This window comes from Epinephelus lanceolatus, chromosome 6 (genome assembly GCF_041903045.1).
Source record: "Epinephelus lanceolatus isolate andai-2023 chromosome 6, ASM4190304v1, whole genome shotgun sequence".
NCBI lineage: Eukaryota > Metazoa > Chordata > Actinopteri > Perciformes > Serranidae > Epinephelus > Epinephelus lanceolatus.
Window position 1 is genome coordinate 24,446,487 of NC_135739.1, and position 20,635 is coordinate 24,467,121.

Here is a 20,635-nt window from a genome sequence, read left to right on the forward strand (position 1 = left end):
ACATGACCTGGCCCCAGAGATAAGGGAGCATCATCTCACAGCAAGTAATTGATACCGTGGATTTATACCTTACTAACAAGAACCAATGTTAATGCTGATCTTTATTTACATAGCAGGCTTTAATATAAAGTTAGTGTTGTACAACTATGAAAAAGTGGCACTGATGAGGGTCAGTAGAACCAATAGGATGAAGATTTTAAGACATATGTATGTAAAAAAAAAAATAAAAAAACAGAACCATCCTGATTCATTTCTTGCCAAACCTGAGCTGTTTGTTTGTGTCACATGCAGGGATTATCGATCCGGCAGTCAGGGGGGTGAGGGCAGCAGGGACGGGGAATACCCTCTGAGCAGACAGAAGAGCGAGGAAGGAAGCCTGCCTCCTTCTCGATACAACTCCCGACCTCCCACACGCTCTGGCAGTCGCCCCAGCACTGCCGACTCCCTACGTCACAGTATCGGTGGGTGGATGCCATTTACCGTTTAGAATTTTGAAACAGTTACATGATACTTGCTGTGGCTGTTAATCCAACGTTTGCAGTTAGATTACTTACACTTGATGCCCATTTTGTGCGCTGAAAAGCATATTTGTGGGACAATTTAATTTCCCTTCCACCTGCTGCTCTTTATTCGGTTTACGTGGATTTATTTGAAGTGTTGCCCAGTGTCCACCAGGCAAGGAAGCTCCTGCAACTTCCTCCGAAATCATAAAGGATAAAGACTCAGCAAAATGGGCACCAAATGGCTTATGACCTACTTTGACTTTCCATGAAACTAACGTCAGCGTGGCATCAGGTTGTGCCCATGTGTTCCCACAGTGACCATGAATATATAACAGCACTGTTACATTACAGCCAGATAGTTTGGTGTAATTCCAAAAGTAGTGTGATGAAGCTGTAATATTTACCCCCCTCTCTGTCACACACACAAACACACACACTCAGACTCAGAGTGCGGCCGGTTGTCCCAGGAGTCAGAGTTGGACGGGCCATATGAAGGACGAGCCAGAAAAGGACGTCCCCAGGAGGAACACAATGGACACCCTGCCAGGTAAAGTGACTCACAAATGTTAACTCCTCACACACACACACACACACACACACACACACATATAATGAGACTGCAGTTTAATGGCTGAAACAATGAATAATGTTCATGTCTACATTTCAATTTTATTGCCATGTGCATCAGAAGCCGTGCACTCAGATCAATTAAAACTTTGTGCCCTGGCTATCTAATGACACATAACATGAGATATAAAACACACTTATGGAAGCACTCCAGCCGCAGCAATGATTCAACAGGCACTGCAAATGGATTGAGGATACTGTGGCAAGAGGGACATCATCACTTCTGAGAAGGAGAGTCCTATCATGACCGCAGGCTGGTTCAGTGGCTGAAAGAAGGTGGATGATAAGTTATGGTACAGCGGCCATATATATACGGCCTCCTCCTGAAAGGGGCCTGTTGTAACTGCAAATTTTCGGGTCAGTGCTCAACAGAGGGGAGTGGGGAAGTTTATAGATGGCTAAAGAGTGAGGCCTGTGTGAAATCAATCCAAGCTGGTCCCATGCAGCACCATATTTTTGTTCTCGGTTACAGACTGGATGTCATTCTTTCACTCATAAAAATAACAGAAGAGATGGCTAAAAAATAAAGAGTGCAACATAAGAAAGAGAATGATGAGTGTGTTATGTGCAAGTTAGACACATGTAAAAAAAAAAAAAAAAAAAATACAAGTGTCTAACTTGAAAAGAAGTACAAGATTGTATGTGAATTTAGTCACTAGTTTTGTAGCAGCCGCCTTAAAGAGAGCCAGAGTTAGACTGTTGGGGAATTATGCAAAGACGAATAAACAGTGTAAGTCAGCTGAGGTGCCTGCGAAAGCCTGCAATGTGTGTCAGCATATTTGTGTGTCTGTGGAGAGGGTTGGCAAGACTGTTGTTCTACACCGATCAGTGACTCAGCACTGCCAAGCTGGTCTGTGAGACTGTGACATGCGTTTAAACGAGCAGTTCCCACAAAGAGGCCCATTCAATCAAACCTCCCCTGCTTCTCCTCTGCTTTAAATCTCAGAGGAACTTGACTCCTGAATCCCGCCAGCAGTAATGAGTCCCAGGAAACCGCTTCAGTTATCCCCCCCCCCCCGCATCAAAAAACGTAAAACACTTCTACAATACCGACTTCAGTAACCTTATTTCACCCCAGTTTGGAGGCAAGACTTTTATACTGAGAAGAGAATTCAGGACACGGCATTGATATTTCGGTGAAAAGAATCTTAGCAACACAGCAGTTTGGCAAATACCAAAAGAGAAGAAGCATATTTGTGCCTTTGCGTTAAGATGAATGAATTCCTCCTTTTTCCTACTTGGTTATTTGACATCAAAGCTAAATACTGACACCCTGGTACTGACTTCATGGGTATTTACGCAACTTTGTGGTCATCTCTGCAACATGCAAATTTCAGGTCCCTGCTGCACAGGGCTGAGCACGCAAGTTTGCCGAACCTCTTAGAGGCTTATACCAGATGATATCAGGGATGCTGGAGCCACTGTGACGACTCTGAGCAGAAACAAGAATGAGTGGACTGAAATCCATCCATCTATTATGGTATGGGATTGCTCCACAGGATGTAGGTCATTTGGCTCCTGCCTGATAAGGACATTAGCAGAGTTTGAGCCTTCGTTGTGTGAATGGAGGCAGAAGAGTCATTTATTTATTGTGATCCTGTTTCTCAGACTCACACGGACATGAGTACATATTGCCTTCTTTGTGGTTTCAGTAACACAATGGGGTCTTATTCCAGTGCTCACCATTTAATCAGCAGATGCAAAGTAGCTGCCAAATATTGTGTACTCTGCATAAAAGGATGTAATGATGTGTGTGTAAATACATCCCAGTGTCACAATAGAGCATGTGTTGGATGATCAGAAAGTATAAACATGCAGGGAATTTGCATGTTTTGTTTTGCATGTCAGTATGTCAGTAAAGGAGATTATTGCAGCAGCCAGTCAGGCAAAACCTAAGCTCTGGCTTTATCTAAATTTCAAAGTTTGAATGAAAGAAACTGAAGCCATCCATCCATCCATCCATCCATCCATTTTCATCCGCTTATCCGGGGCGGAGTGGTGGGGGCAGCAGGCCAAGCAAAGCACCCCAGACTTCCCTCTCTCCAGCAATGCTTTCCAGCTCCTCCTGGGGGACCCCAAGGCGTTCCCAGGCCAGATGAGATATGTAATCCTTCCAGTGTGTCCTGGGTCTGCCCCGGGGCCTCCTACCAGTGGGACGTACCCAAAACACCTTGAGCGGGAGGCACCCAGGAGGCATCCTGATCAGATGCCCGAACAACCTCAGCTGACCCCTTTTGACACGAAGGAGCAGCGGCTCTACTCCAAGCTCCCTCTGGATGTCCGAGCTCCTCACCCTATCTCTAAGGCTGAGCCCAGCCACCCCACAGAGGAAACTCATTTCGGCCACTTGTATCAGTGATCTCATTCTTTCGGTCACTACCCAGAGCCCATGACCATAGGTGAGGGTTGGGACATCGATGGACCAGTAAATCGAAAGCTTTGCTTTCCAGCTCAGCTCCCCCTTCACCACAATGGTCTGGCGCAGTGCCCACATCACTGCAGACGCCACACCAAACCAGACCAAAAAGATCCATCTCACGCTCCATTCTACCCTCACTAGTTAACAAGATTCCCAGATATTTGAACTGCCTCGCTTTAGGCTGCAACTCTCGCCTAACCCAGAGGGGGCAATCCACCAGTTTCTGTCAGAGAACCGTGGCCTCAAATTTGGAGGTGCTGATTCATCCCAACCACTTAACACTCAGCTACAAGCCACCCCAGTGCATGCTGGAGGTCACGGTGTGATGAAGCCAACAGAACCACATCATCTGCAAAAAGCAGAGATGCAATTCTGAGGTCCCCAAACCAGACTACTTCCTCCCCCTGGCTGCACCTCAAGATCCCGTCCATGAATATCACAAACAGGATTGGTGACAAGGGACAACCCTGGTGGGTGCCAACACCCACCAAGGCTAGAAACTGAAGCTTGGTGGCAAAAGCTGTCATGGAAACAGAATATTCACCACGATAAATACCAAAGTAAATTGCTGAGGAAGAAATACTGGAATCTGGAAACATGCCTGTTTAGATCACTCACCCTTGAACACCTTTCTTATAATACTGAATGTGTTTATAGTATAAAAACCTGCCATTTCTAAGTTAAAAAATTAATAGAAGTCACAAAAAACATAATATAGAGTTGCAATACTTACATATATGTATGAAGTCGTGCGGTATGAATGACCCTACTGATAGCTATCCCCATTGGGTATCTCGGAAGTATTGATAAAAGAGTCTGGCGTGCCATCACTAGATATGGAAGCTATCGACTGAAACAAGTGGAGTAATGCTATCAAGTGTCGAGGGCAGGAGGATTGTGCAAGGTTGATGTTGTACTCAAGAAAGCTATAATTTCTGTGCCATGAAACCTTTCGTGAAATGAGATCTGTTCATGGCTGTAGTGTCTCACGGCTGCTGAGCAGCTCATCAGATAAAAGGATTAACTCTTTGAATGGTTCCTCTAATTGTAAGCAAGCGTACCCAGTTTAACTTTTAACTTGTCTTTTTTTCGTAAGCCAGTGTTGTTTAACTGTTTTCACAGCACTTTTTTTGTATCATGATCTGTATTATGAATAGTGATTTGTGACCCCAACGAAGCAAAACTCATTTATTTCTTCTTCTTCCTCCTCTTATTTTTTCCTTGTTATCAGTGGTGAATATATCCCTGCATTTGCAAGCCAGCCTAAGATTCCCCGTACACCTGACACAGCAGCCAGCCAGAACAGCAGTGCTCACCGGGCTCGAGGTCCGGCTCTGGCACCCCAGTTTTCCCAGTCGGAGCCGCAGCAGAGCAGCAGGCCAGGCTCCGCCAGCTCCACAGGAGGAGGGGGACGACAAAGTGGAAGTAAGCATATGTCCGCCAGCCAGTGTTGGCAAATTTTGGCTCTGGGGGGTTGCTTTGTCTACACTGCAGGCCACTTTAGAAGATAACCAACTCTATTCAATAGAGTTCATCATATCACTCAATCATAGCCATCACCTCAAACTCTGTCTGTCTGTGCCACCTATTTGACATCCAAGGAATATGGTAATTTTCCTGCTCCTTACAAACAGGTTTTACCAGAACTGTCCACTTGAGTTGTTCTGAAAACAAAAGGGGACTTACAATAACATGCAACAAGACAAAAGTGGGATTTTCTGTAAAATGACAAATCAGTCTCCAGTTTCCCTCGAGCTCACATCTTGAGTTACACATCAGGATTTCAGCAGTATCAACTGGAATTCTGTAACAAAATCCACCATTACTTTGTTTCAAAGCTTGCATAACTCTGTTTATGCAGTTGCCAGTATTTTGCCAGTAGTGACACTCAGTTATCAGTTCACAAGAAGTAGTTTAGACACTTAGATGTTGGACTTCCTTGACTTTTGGAGTAGAGTCAGGGTAGTATGATTGTATTACCTTTCCTTTCCTTCTGTTTTTTCACTAATAACAAAAGAGTCACAGAGATGGACATGGGACGTACAGTAAGTCTGATCGGATTCCCTTCAGATGGAGAGGACAGTTTTGTGTAGGGCAAGCAGGTGTCAAGGCCACCGGACTGAGTTGGTGGTAAATATACTCTCACTGGCCACTTTTGTAGGTTGGACCCCTTTTGCCTTCAGAACTGCCTTAATTCTTCATGGCACAGATTCAACAAGGTGCTGGAAACATTCCTCTGAGATTTTGGTCCATATCAACATGACAGCATCACACAGTTACTGCAGACTTGTCAGCTGCACATCCATGATGTGAATCTCCTGCTCCACCACATCCCAAAGGTGCTCTATTGGATTGTGATCTGGTGACTGTGGAGGCCATTGGAGTACAGTGAACTCATTGTCATGTTCAAGAAACCAGTTTGAGACGATCTGAGCTTTGTGACATGGTGCATTATCCTGCTGGAAGTAGCCATCAGAAGATGGGTACACTGTGGTCATAAAGGGATGGACACGGTCAGCAACAATACTCAGGTAGGCTGTGGTGTTTAAACCATGCTCAGTTGGTACTAAGGGGCCCAAAGTGTGCCAAGAAAATATCCCCCACACCATTACACCACCACCACCAGCAGCTTGAACTGTTGATACAAGGCAGGATGGATCCATGCTTTCATGTTGTTTACACCAAATTCTGACCCTACCATCTGAATGTGGCAGCAGAAATCCAGACACATCAGACCAGGCAACGTTTTTCCAATCTTCTATTGTCCAATTTTGGTGAGCCTGAGTGAACTGTGGCCTCAGTTTCCTGTTGTTAGCTGACAGGAGTGGCACCTGGTGTGGTCTTCTGCTGCTGTAGCCCATCTGCTTCAAGGTTCAAGGTGTTGTTGGTTCAGAGATGGTCTTCTGCAGACCTTGGTTGTAACGAGTGGTTATCTGAGTTACTGTTGCCTTTCTGTCATCTTGAACCAGTCTGGCCATTCTCCTCTGACCTCAGGCATCAACAAGGCATTGGATATTTTCTCTTTCTGGGACCATCCTCTGTAAACCCTAAAGATGGTTGTGTGTGAAAATCCCAGTAGATCAGCAATTTCCAAAATACTCAGACCAGGGGTCGTGTTAACCGGATATTCTCGGTCATTGACCGTTTTTTTACAACAATGACCGGAAAATCTGAAGGCCGTCGGCCATTTTGACTGGTTGCAATTACCACCCCTGCCCACTTGGCGGCGGAGTGCACAGTCAGTGGTTTAAGTGGCTGCCGTTTTCACACTGCAGAGAAAAAGTCATTCATCTGCTTCATGTAGCGTTGTTGACATAACGGCCTGGACACACCGGACGCGTTAGTGCCGCGCGCTTGACTGTCCACACCACAGGCAGCGCATTTCTCCTGCGCTCGACTCTGTTCCTGTCAGTACTCGTTTTTTCACTTCAACAGGTCATGTAAACATGGGTAAGGCCATATTTTAATCGTTTTTTATAACATAATAAGTTAATGAGAATTTGTCATTGAATGTCCATGTATTGAGCGTGTTGGATAAACACTGAATGAATAGGGCATATTGTTCTGACCATTTTATTTATGTAGTTATGTCTGTAAGCTCGGTGACACAAAATTAAAATTGCAATGAAGTGATTAAGGTATTGAAAATGTGTTAGGTTATGCACTGTTGTGTTATTTTAAATTATAAACACAGTATTTTCTCTTCACATTCCCCGTGCTGTTGTTATTTTATTTTGAAAATTGGCCGGATTCTCTCGTCTTTTCTGTGTCCGACTTCCTGTTTGGTACGATCTGCTCTATCCACCTTGACAGAAGCGCTCGCGGCACGGGTGTGTCTGTTCTTTTCGTTCATGTCCTTATTAATGCACACTTTATAACTTGCTTGTTGGATTTATTTAAAATGAACGAATGAAAACTAAATGTCTTTGAATATCTTTATTATCATTTAAAAACGAAAATTAAAATGACCAGTAAAAATAGATTATGACCATATTTTTACGACCCTGTCGTAAAAATACTTTCTTTACGACCCTGTCGTAAAAATACGGTCATAATTTTTCATCAAAATGACCGGCGACGAAAAAGTCTAGCGCAACCTCTGACTCAGACCAGCCCGTCTGACACCAACAACCACGCCACATTCAAAGTCACACCTTTCTTTCACATTCTGATGCTCAGTTTGAATTTCAGCAGCTGGCCGTTGAGTGTACATGTATATGGCTGTTAGAACAAATAAAAGTAGAACATTATTTTTTCCAGCCCATTCCTACCATAGCCACATGTATTTGCTGTAAACGTCACATCTCAAACACAGAACTTGAGTCACTGCAGGGAAGATGGCCTGATCAGCTGCTCTGGTGCTCTTAGTTGGGTGATAACATCTCTCCATGCTCTCATGCGTCTTAACTGCATTTGATGAGCAAGCACCTCCGGCTCTTACACCGGGTGCCCTTACCATAAAGCCTGTAATAGGGCCTAATGGTTTGTCCAAGCCACCACATCCTCCTGTGTGTGTGTGTTGTAATTTTGAGGTCTGGCAAGTGTCAGACATCTATCGACTCAAGGAAGTCACTTAATCGCAGCTCCGCTTTAAGGGCAATAAGCAGGCGCACATGACAAACAAAATTAGTACTCTTTTACTGTGAGCATCTTTAGCTTTAGCTGTTCCCTGCTATTTTTTTCCCTTAAGCCTCTATCTTTTCAATTTATTTTCACTTGGATCCAGCTTCTGTTGACTGTCAGGCTTTATTATGCCTAATGTTTGCTGCTTGGTGGAGTCTGGCTGCAGAGACACACGCTGAGACAGGATCCACTTTAGGCCCGCTTTTGGTAAACACATCTGTTGTGACTGACAGAGACGCTTTTCTGGCTAAGGAAAGATAGAGGAGGAATTTTGTAGCTGACCACCCACTCAGCCTGCGCAAACAAGAAAGGGAGCTGCTGCTGCCTCGCCATGTTGAGAGGATGGAAAAAGCTGTATTATCCTACCAAAGTCTTGTCAACAGGGTTGGCGTCACGGGATGACAGATCCCCGTTATGTTGCCATGCTGCTAGAGAAGGTGTGGGAAGTGAAGCGGTATCTTTTAGGACTTTCACTCTCGCCCTGAATGGGAGATGTGATGAGGAAATCTGATTTTCTCATCACATAAACAGGTAGGACAGAAACTAACAAACAAAAGCGCTACTTTTAAAGAAACAGGTACTTGGGTCATCTAAAATGTGTGTAACTTACATAGTGATGGAAACTGAAAGCTGGTTCCAGTCAGAAGCAGTACCAAGCTGTCCAGTTCAACGGAAGCATATGCTTTCAAGCTTATCAGTTAATTTTATTAATGCTGGCATGTTTTTCTGACAGTAATGCAGTGCAAAACAATGACGTCAAACTCATGCATCCATCCTGCATCCTTGCTTGCAAAAAGGATTCATGGCAGAGAGGAAGAAATGGTCTAAAGCATGGCTTCATTTCACAAAGAAAGATGTCAACAGTGCTGCTGTAATGTCTGTAAAATGATCATTTCAAGTAGGGCTGCCCCCAACTAAGAATTTTCCTTGTCGACTAATACTCGTCATTCAGGGCCATTAGTCGACTTGTCGCCCGCATGTTTACGATATTAAGTCAGTTATTAAATTATATATTTTGGGCGGGGCAACACAATGGTTTGAGTTCAAGGTGTGTGAGTATATTATTATATTTTATCTACAAGTGCACGTCACACACTGAGCGAGCCGCCTGTTAATGACGCTGTCGGCAAAGCAGTAATGATTGTGCTAAGTGGCTAATGGGCATGTAGCTACTTACATGTTTCAGATGATGCGTCAATGATCCCACACTTTGGATTTCCTGCCCGACATGTTATTAACTAGCCTGTGGAATAACTACAGGTACCAGCCCTGGAAATTAACCTGACTCCTGTCTGACTGCTGAGCGTGGACACTTCCTGTGTCTGTCCTTTCAAATTAAATTCCCACATGGTCCATGGTTCTTTTGTCTGCGACTAAGCGACCAATGAAATCTTGCTAAATTGACTAATGTTTGGTCGACCATTTGGGGGCAGCCCTAATTTCAATATGCAGAAACATCTCTCTACAGAACATGGGCTTAAGTTTCAGGAATGCCATGTATTTGACACTTAGGTCTTTTTTTTTTCTCTCTTTTTTTTTTAAATTATCTTTTTATTATGTTTAAAGTCAACATATACAGAGTGTTATACTTTGTACACTTTTTTAACAATTGAAACAGTACAAATTGGACAAACAGAAAAAGAAAGTAAGAGAATTAAAAATAGAGATAAAGTAAAGTAAATAAATAAATAAATAAATAAATAAAAGGGGGGCATGTAGCATACAAAATACATGGGGGTTACATTACAAATGATGTTCCATTATAACCTGAAGTCTGATCTATGTGGGCTAATGAAATCAATCCATCCTTTCCAGCATTTTTTGAATTGGTCCATTTTGAGTCTTAGAGCGAATGTTAGTTTTTCCATGATGTAAATTTGATGCATCACATTGAACCAGTCTACTAGTGTGGGTGCTCTTTGATTTAGCCATTTTTTTGTGGTCGCTTTTTTACTGGCGACCAGCATTATGTTGAACATATATAAATTTGAGAAACCTAAAAGTTGGTGTGGCTTTTTACCCAAATACATAACTTGAAAACAAAAATCAATGTCACATCTTAATACACACATTTCAATCCAATATTGATGAATCACAGTGCATTCCCAAAACACATGAAAGTGATTTGCTCTGTCTCTCCCACAGCCTCTCCAGCATGTCGTCTGCCTCCCCCCAGGGTGCTTGAGTGCAGGTGTTAAAAAATATCTGACCCTGTTTTTCCAATTGAACTCTCTCCATGACAAAGAGTTAGTTGATTTCCATTGCATGTCATTTAAATTTTCCCACTCCTCTAGTGATAGTACAAAGTTTCCTTCGTTTTCCCATCTTTCTTATATGTAAGATGTATTGGTCCCACCTAATTCCTGAAGGCCTTTATATAATTTGGAAACAGTCCCTGCACCTAGGTCTGCTCTGTATGTAGATTTTCCCAGATCATCTTTGTTAATTATTCTTTCTGTATGGTGTCTTAACTGCAAATATCTAAAGAGGTCCTGGTTGATTATTCCATATTGATCCTTCAAGTTTTGAAAACTTTTAAGAGAGGTTTTTTCAAAGAGGTCCAAATAAATATTGATCCCTTGCTGCTGCCACAACTTAAAGGTTGCGACACTTATGTCTTTAAAACATATCTTTAATCAAACAATTTTTTTTATTGATGAGTTTAAATCTGACCGTCCTCTGCCTTCTCTTCTTCTCACACCCCACACCCCTCCCTCCTCTCTCTCCTTTAGGCAGCCAGTCAAAGAGGAGGTGAAGAGGGAGCTGTCACCATGGAGTAGCGCTATCTCCCCGGGAGCATCGCGCTTCCTGTAACATCATCCCCCCCAGAGTGTGATCAGGGTCAGGGCAACAGAGATGGTCAAGGATCAGCAGCAGCAGGAGGAGGTGCTCGGAACAATGCGGAGGATTGTGGCACTGCATTTTTTTTTCTCTCTCCCTTCAGGTTCAGCACAGACTTCTGTAACATAATATGGATGATAATCACAACCCCCAGCTGTCCGAACCTTGTGCACCTTGTAGCCTTAGTTGGCCCTGAATTTCTCCACTCTCTCATCAAGGTGATAGTTGGCACACCTCAATACGTGCAACATCCTCCAGCCATGACAAAATTCCCGTGAAACAAGATGTGGGTATTCTAACTTGGAAGTACAACTACAAGTCGGGGCAGGTCAAGAGAAAATAGTTGATCATCTTTCTAGTTTACTGGCACAGGTACATTACTCTTCACATCAGCAGGGAATTGCTTGAGTCTAAACACCAGCTGAGGTGCTCAGACTGAAGCACAGCATGGTTTTACCTGGTTTTAACTACATGTAAATCTTTCGTGTAATTCAGTAAATATGAGGCACTGCCACAACTTTTGTCGTCTTTAAATTGTACAGATATTTATAAAAAGAGTAGTTCTCATCTCTATTCCACCGATGCATAACCTTCTGACTTTCACTACATACTGTATATATTGATTTTTGACTGTGGTGGAAAATATCCGTCCATATGAATAAATAATCGTACCGGCTTTACTTCAAATATATGACATGATCTCTTATCAGAGTAGCTGCTCTTGTTGTGCTCTAGGAAATGTTTACAATAAGACACAGGTCCCGACACAAGTTGTCAGGCTGGTGCATGTTTTATTAAATAAATACTGAGAACTGCTTGTTGCCGTTAACATTCACTACTATCCATAAAACATCTGACAGAAAATAAAAACTTGAATTGGTGTGAATGTTTTAAATCCAGCATTGTTTGAATTGTACATTTGCACTGTTTTCCAGGTGGTGATGTACAGCATATTTATGGTAACTGCGACATTTTCACTGGCATGCATTTTGATAGTAATTGATTTTTGTACTTTTTAAGTGGTTGTAAATAAATGTGTGACATGTCACCTGTTCTCTGGTTTCAGATATCTGTATTCCTTCCCTGTTACTGCTATATTGGATTCCTCAATTTGATGGCTCTTGTTGAATGCAGTGGTGCAATGTAACTAAGTACATTTACTCAAGTACTGTACTAAGTACATATTTGAGGTACTTGTTCTTTACTTCTCCACTAGATTTCAAAGAAAAATGTACTTTACTCCACTACGTTTATCCAACAGCTTTACTTACTTTACAAATTAAGTTACAAGCCATACAAAAGAGCTTAAAAATATGATTTGTAATAAAGTAAACTACCCAACAGTATATACAAGTACAGCTAAAATGATTAGTTGATTAATCAATAAGTCGACTGACAGGAAGTGAATGACCCTGAAGTCTTTTTATTTATATGTAGAAAATATTTTATGATTCTAGCTTCATGTGTGTAAGGATTTGCTGATTTTCCTTTTGTTTTTAATAATTTTCATTAATTTATTATTTTTCTGCGGGGTGTTACTATTGGTTGGACAAATCTACAATTGTGGAGATGTTACTTTGGGGTCTGGGTAATTTTTTTTGTAACTTTTTTTATTCAAGAAACAGAACATGAGGTCGTCATGGTGGTTACAGGGTCAAATCATGGCACATTTTTCACTTACCTCCTGGCATACAGTGTCACACTTTTCTCAACGGCATAAATAGATGTAAGTCTTTCCATACAGTATATTTAATTTATTATCCCTAGCCACTGGGCCAATGTTGGAGGATCAACTTGCAACCATTCGCGAGTTATGGCTTTCCTGCTACTTGTCCAAAGTATCTTCAATAAATATTTATCTTTAAGTGAGACAGTTTCAGGTATTTTTCCTAAGTAAAATATAACAAATGAGTGGGCTAAATCCATCGTAATTATCTTATGAATCTTAGCTGCAATCTCTTGCCAGTACAGCTTTATTTTTGGGCATGTCCAGAAAATATGATAATGATTGGTCAGTGAGGTTACGCAATGCCTCCAATAAAAGCCCTGGCTCTGTAGGGCTGTTCGCAGTGCTGTTAGTTTAGAGGTGATAAAGAATCAGACAAGGTTTTGCCAACCAAACTCCCTCAGGGACCTTGAGTTTGCAGTAGTTGCCTATGTCTCACATATCTCTGTCCAGTCTTCCTGTTATGTGTATGTCCGATTCTTTCTCCCATTTTGTTTGATTTAACTCTTTGAAATTTGAATACTTCCGGACAATCTCAAAACTAACTGTAGTATCTGGGGTCTGGGTAACTTACAGCATATCTCACTGTTTTAATTTAAAATACTTTTCATACTTAAAGTACATTTTCCTGAGTACATTGCTTTTATTTAAGTCATATTTTCAATGCAGGAGTTTTCCTTGTAATAAAGTACTTCTGCAGTGTGGTATTAGTACTTTCACTCAAGTAACGGATCTGAATACGTCCTCCACCACTGACTGAATAATTAGCTCTGTGCTACATCCCAGTTGGCTGCTGCTAAGAGCCGCAGCTCAGTCCTGAATCACAAATCACCTCCCCTGACAGACTCTAATTACTGCCAGCCAGTAGTTGGCATATTTTGCCCACACAGTGTTGTGGCCTCGTCTTTGTGCCGCACTCTGCGAAGAAAAAACTCTTTGTGCTCAAATCATCAAGACGTCACACGGCAGGAAGATTTCTGCTCTCATACTGTGTCGTAAACTGAAAGCTCTGCCACGCTCGCCAACTCACCTGACAGCTGCGCCCTTACAAATGTTCTGGGGACATGCTGAAGTCTCCATGAGTAATAATCATTAGCACTGAAGATCGGCTGGATACTTAACAGTCAGTTTACTCAACGACTGCGTCACTTGGTGAAGAAGCAGGGGGTTTACATGCAGTACTTTATTAACTACTGCCCAGTTCACAACATCAAAATCAGTCCACCACATGTGCCTGTGGCTGCCCGGCTCCTCCAGCACATGTCTCCCAGTCCATTCAGTTTTATACCAAGAACGCAGGCAGTGTCCTTCTCCTTGGTCTGGGCTGCAGTGTTCTGAGGGCCAGCACACTACTGCATGAAAAGGGAGAGATGTAATCAGAACAAACCTGCAGCAGGTGTGTCAATCAACTCACCTGGTACTACTCTCATGAGCCATCTCCCCCACACCTCTCCCCTGCAGCTCACTACTAACCACACCCACCTACACAATCATCTTGACAAGGTACATGTCAGCATCTTGAGTGTTGCCCTCCTGGTCATGGATGTACTACTGAACAGGCCTGCCTGGCACAGACCCAGGGACCCAAAGTGTCAGAACCCCGTGGCCATCACCTGCAAAAGGTCACTCATATTAAGAAGTACCAACCAGGAAAAGACTCCAAATGACCACAAAGAGACAATGGAACTGCAAAGAGACACACAATAACTACAAAAAGGGGCACAAAATGGATTATTTCAAAGGGTAACCAGTGACAGATGATTTGGATAGTTTTATGTCTGGAAAAGATTTGGGATTAAATGGTTAAGTTCCTGTGACCGATATGTCAGTACCCAAAAATATTTGCCTAGCTAAGACATTAATAGTCAGCTTCCCTGTGATATGTCAAAGCTGCAGGAATTATCGCAGTTTTAGCTGAGCAAATCTGACTCATATGTGGTCCCCCGAGGCGTGACATATTCAGCAATTAATATTGTGTGCGCTGTCAGTGAGCGGCAGCACAATGCGAGGAAACAAGCTGCACATGACACACTGACGCACTTTCAGCCAGGTGGCTGTGTAACCCTGAGTCAGAGCCACGGCGGTGCTGTCCAGCTGTAACGGTGACAGAGAGGAAGCTGCTGCTTTCTATCAAAACAAAAGTGTGGATAAAGACGAGGGATGGGGCTTACAGATAGGGAAAAATATCAAACGAATGGCTTTTTATCACACTGGAGGGATTCGGATTTTGTTTTGTGACTCTGCAGGAGTGCAGGAAAACACATTTCATCTGATGTAGCCCTTCAGTTTAAAAGGCTGCATCAAAACAAGCTGTAAACTGTTGCATTGTCTACAAAGCTGGATTATCATTAAAGCAAAGTGGTGAACTCAAAGAGCCATGAAAGCTCGCAGTTTACTTATTACCTCATGCTGAGGCCATTATTGAAGAAGGTCAAAATCTGTTTTCACAATCTTCATTATTTCAGTTTTTTATTCAGTATGCACAGAATCTAGTGTGAAACAGTGGAAGAGAAACACCTCTTTCATCAGTTGTTATCCAGGATCATAGGAAAGATTATCATGTCTTTCTTGTCCTTCAAAGATAATTTAGCCTTTTAATAGCTGGGTCTTTATAGTTTTGTCCATCACTCCACTGGGTCATCCTAACAATTTACCCACTTTACACATCAGATCTGAGGAAGCAACTGTCCACAGCACAGCTTTACAGCAGAATACGCATCATGAGCTATTAGATATTGGAGAGATTTTAGTTTGCATTTGCGTCCAACTATCAGCAAATACAGTGGGGCCAAGGTGAACCAGGAAACAGCTGTTTACATTTGCAACAGCAGGATCATGTAATGATTCAGCCTTCACCTCTGACTTTCCTTGTAAAAAAAAAAGTGGTTTAGTTAATATAGTTAATCTGGAGACTTGTTTATGACCTTGCTCCACACTTCCTCAGAAGCAACGCTGGACTCACCACATCCTTGTATCCTGTAATCTGGTGAGAAAATGTGTTCTTAGGAATGACGGCTGCTACAAACCAAATCTCCAACAACAGGCGCGTCCTCAACTGAAGAGCCCAAACTGTCGTAAGGATCACTGGCACCCCTTTCAGATGTGTTTATCAGTACAGCCATGTGCTCCACTGATAAAAGGTGACGCCAACCAAGAAAAGACAGCGTTTCAGTGTCTCCCGAACCTCCTGTTTCCTCCCAACTGGGCCCTTTGAACGGATAGACACAAGTGACCCCTGCGACTGCCCTTTTGTCGTAAACACTTGAATCTCTGTCTCTTTCCTTTCAGGCTCATTAAAAAAACATCATTACATATTGACAGAAGGCGTTCTTGTCAGAGCTTTGGATATTTTCAAAAACATGCTATTGTTGAATTTTAAAGGGAACGTTCATCAAACAGACTAAAGGCTGAAGCTTATTTGGAATTCACCTTTTACATTTTTGACCTTCTTAGGAATGTGCTCACAAACTATCCATTAACCTTTAGCATGAATGCGCCTATACTTTCTCCGTGTGTACACTAGAGCAAATCCAAACTGTGGGTTAGCATGTTGTGTGGGACACAGTCAGTGGTCTGAGGTTGTTGGTTCTTGAACAGGAAGGGGTAAAGGATTAATCACTGTTACAGATGACAGCTGCAGTTTAAGAGAAAGCCAGGCTTTGGGCTTTCCTGCACACACTAAAGGTGACTTATCTGTGGATGTCCTCAACTCGCTTGACAACAACAGCTCATTATCTCAACTCAAGGGTCACTTTTTTTGCTTTTGTCTGTATCATATGGCCTTCATCAGCAGATGGAGTTTGCCTCATTGAAACTGTAGATGCTCAAACTCTCCATTATACTGAGCACCTTTAGGACTTCTGTCTTGGCTTAAAGTCCTATAGTGTCTAGCAGAAGCTGCCCCATTTGGTTAGCTTTTTGCCACCCGATAAAGGCCCACCTAAAATAATCTATATCAGTTTAAATGTACGTTATATTTAGTATATTTTCAGGGCTAACAGGCAACCCTTTCCAGTGGGAAGCCATTATCTCAAAGCCACCAGACTCCGTTGACAAAAACATTTTAGAACTGATGGTTTGCCATTGCCTTGATGAATTAGTGTGGAAGGTAAAGCAGCAAAGGTATTCCAGTACATAAAATAAGCAAGGAGAAATATCAGATAGGTCAGACCACCATGTTTAACTATATATATTTCAACGTAAGCTGCTGAAAACAATAATGAAAATAAACAAGTTTGCCAATTTCACATATCTCCACAATTTAAAACAATTGCCAGTTTTCTACCCCGAAGTGTTAGCGTGACATCACGGTGATGCGGCCTATGAGAAAGCTCAGGGAGTCAGCTGTGTACTGCTCTTAAATAAAAAATGGGGAAGTTAATTAGCCATACATTTGACAAAACACCCAGTTAGCCTTGTTGATTTTTACCCATTCTACATCGTACCTATTTGTATTTCAAGAGTAATACTGTCTCTTTATACAAAGTTCTGCTGTTGTGAACACAACTAGTGCATGAATTCTTTGCCTCTCCACTGCTTTTGTGTTGTGTTGTCCAGACCCTGCATTGTCTTCTTAGTCTGACTTTCGCCCGATGTTGGCAGTGGGAGGACGGTAAGCTCACCTCCCAGCCATCCTGTTTACTGCTGGGGACTATGAATAGAACCATGTCCGCATTCACTCTACCTTAGGCTGCGACCATCATAATGGGACTATTCCATGAAAATATCTTCCAAGATGAATTAAGATCCGAATACTGAGATGGAGATTATATCTTATGAGAACATGACATAAAAACCCGGTAATAGCCTAGAGCAACAAAAGGCCTCTCTGTCACGGCACGCTGCTCTGCAGCAGGTGTTTAGTCAGTGCAAACAGCCTTAGCACCAGCTCGCCGTGATCGTATAGTGGTTAGTACTCTGCGTTGTGGCCGCAGCAACCCCGGTTCGAATCCGGGTCACGGCAGGTTTTTGAGATACTCTTGTTTCTGTGCTTGAGAAAGTTCTTGGTATTACAGTGTGACTTTACAAAATCAGTTGCACTCCAGGGCCCTGTTTCAGGAAGGGGTTTTAGTGAAAACTCTGAGTTAGTTAACCCTGAGATGGATTAATAAAATAGGAAGAAAGAGAACTTGGAGCTGCAACCAAAACAGGGGAGGAGGAAAGAAATGTCTCGGCGTTCAGACTTTTCAGAGAGGACCAGATGAAGAATATCCAAGTATATAGTAGCCTTGTGAAATTAATGTTTGAGTCAAAGTTTTTTAATGTGTGTCTCTTTTTTTCTACAACTTCAAATAATTTCTGCACAACTTTGACACCGCAAAAAAACTAATATGAGACAAGGAGGATTTGTACCCAGGTTCATTGTAAACTCTGACTTAAACATCTCACTGTAAAGAAACAGATAGATAACTCAATCAAAGCCTGATTTCTTTCTTAATCTGCAACACATTAGTCTGGCGGTTTAAACTCACGTCTCACAGAGTTGGTTATTAAAACTAAACTTTTATCTCCGTCAGAGAAAACTGATCTGAGTTCAGACTGTTTACTTACAGCACAGATACACTCACAGATAACTGAGCCTCCTAGCTGCCTGTTAAAGAACAATCGACCTGAGTGGAGTCCTGCGGGGTTTAGCTGTGAAGTCCAGCGGCCGGTGGCTGCTTGCTTCGCTACCGTTCAGCAGCTAATGAGCGGAGCTAACTGCAAACAGCCACCGCTGCAACTAACAAACTCCACAAATTCATTCCACGCACTTCCACACATCCACAGTCAGACACACATGACTGATTATTTCCTGCTGAATTACAACTCATAACTCACACCAACGGCTGATGCTGCTCTGATATTAGTCTGAGTGGGCGGAAGTTTGCTGCAGAGATCAGCCTCTCATTGGGCGGAACGAGCCACCCGCTGAAGTCCCGCCCTACCACCTCCGGTTGTGTAGCAGTTTTCAACCGTTTTCAACACGTCCTATACTAACTTTTGCGGTGTTTGATCTTGCGGGGATGTAGCCATTTTTCTGCCATGGTTCGCGTCCTGTAGGTGATATTTTTGTGGGCGTGTTACACCAAAACCTGTTTCCCCCCAGCAATATTTTTGCAAGCGCACCGTTGCTGTGGCACCGCCCAGAACGATTGTGATTGGTTGAAAGAAGTACAAGCAGCCGGGGCGTTTTTTCTCCAATCTCACAGTGAGAGTCGGCCCAGCCAGACCTTTCTTTTCTTGAGAAAGGTCTGGTGAGCGAGACTACTCTGATATAAGTGTTTTTGCTTGCCAGTGAAACATCCTGGTGCAGACTATTAACTGGAGTTTACCAGCCTGTCACTCATGCGGCATTTGAAGATAATTACAAGCACAGCCGGTCTTGGCTTTCAATGTCCGATAGTCCACACTAACATTTTTGTCACATCTCGTCTCGTCAAGGAAAATGAAGCATAGATTTCGTCTTAGTTTATATTATTAAGATCTATTTTTGACTCATTGTCTCGTTTTCGTCATGGAAAAAAGGTCGTTGACAAAAAATTTTTATCACAGTTTCGTCAACAAAATAAAAACTGCAAATAGACCTTAAGTTGAGATTGTTTTTATCGAATTAAACAGTGAACAGTGAACACACCAGGTTCCCCCAAATAACATCATGTAAATCATTAATATATTTCTTGTGACTTTGCCTGTTGGACACTTAATCATTAATATCTTTGACATGAAACAGGAAGGTGTGTCAGCATCACTAACGCCTTACCAGGAAATTATTCAGCAAAATCAGCAAGGCATGAAGAAATTCCATTTTTAAGTGAGAAGTAGTATTTCAGATTGTTCGTTTCAGCTGGGTGCTGCTGAACATGTTAGAGTGTTTACTGAAGCCATAGGGGCCTCTGGGTGGTTAGAGAGGAGGCAGGTGTTTACCTATAGCCACAGTTGACAGGGACATTCATAACAGGCCGATCACCTCGCCTTTGTTCTATCAGCCTTTTCAGAGGGAAACATCCTCAGTTGACGGCTGAGTGGAAAAGAAGGAGGGGGAAGAAAAAGATCCCCTCGAGCCACCTTTTTCTTCCCCAGCAGTAAATTCTTTCATGGTGACTGAGGAGTTAGCAGCCAGGGCCCCTCTCTTATCCGAAGGAGGAGGGGCACATGACCTTTCTGAGGCTCGTTCATCCTGGTCAGACACTTGACAAGAGTCGGACAAAACAGAAGGTAATCCTCTCTCAAGTCCCTCAGGTGTTTTAAACCTAACAAAGGATTAGTGCAGACTTCCTCCCGGCCAAAAGTAGCTGCAAGATTTTCCATTTCTTATCAACAATCTATTTTTTTTACCGCCCCCCAACCCTCGAGCTCGCTTTGACCACCTTGTTCTCCCGTGCACTATGACAAGGGAGCAGGTGATTAGGAAATTATCACCTATGGAGTGACATAGGGATGGACAAGAGTGGGTCAAATTGTGCAACTTTACCCGTTCAGGATAAAGATTTCACAACTCTGCTCATTTCCCAGCAGCAGGCGCTTGTTAATTGTAGACAGATTTCATCAGATAGGGAAACATGACTAGTCTTCTGTAATCATTAACTCTGATTATTTGGCAATGCCTACTGCTCAGCAGATGATAAACTTTGTTGTCCCAAATGGTAAATTTGATTTGGGCACATAGGGCAACATCTGCATAGCAGTTACAACCATCATATACAAAGGAGACACACATTAGACAACCATGTAGTATAGCAAGACGCAGATTTGAATAACATAATTGTAGCCTATAGATTATATAATACTACTTTTATGTATCATTATTATTACTTTTATACACTTAGGTTACACATGAAAATCAACAAAACTGCAGTTACAAGGTCATATCCTGACACCAGCAACATGGTACAATGTCTCACTGTGCTCCTAGGG

General features: G+C 42.5%; 1 protein-coding gene and 1 non-coding gene across 3 annotated transcripts in view; both read left to right on the forward strand.

Moving 5' to 3' along the window:
• armc9 (armadillo repeat containing 9) overlaps positions 1 to 12,061 on the forward strand; it is a 34,237-nt gene extending 22,176 nt beyond the window's left edge. For both annotated transcript variants that reach the window (XM_033622320.2, XM_033622321.2), the window contains 4 exons: positions 292 to 461; positions 945 to 1,050; positions 4,781 to 4,974; positions 10,905 to 12,061. In XM_033622320.2, the coding sequence (XP_033478211.1) occupies positions 292 to 461; positions 945 to 1,050; positions 4,781 to 4,974; positions 10,905 to 10,927 (493 nt within the window). In that variant the 3' untranslated portion in view covers positions 10,928 to 12,061. The remainder of the gene's footprint in view (positions 1 to 291; positions 462 to 944; positions 1,051 to 4,780; positions 4,975 to 10,904) is intronic.
• Positions 12,062 to 17,630: 5,569 nt separating this feature from the next.
• Positions 17,631 to 17,702, forward strand: trnah-gug (transfer RNA histidin (anticodon GUG)). Its single transcript has one exon. It is a non-coding gene; the product is annotated as a tRNA-His (tRNA).
• The last annotated feature ends 2,933 nt before the right edge of the window (positions 17,703 to 20,635 follow it).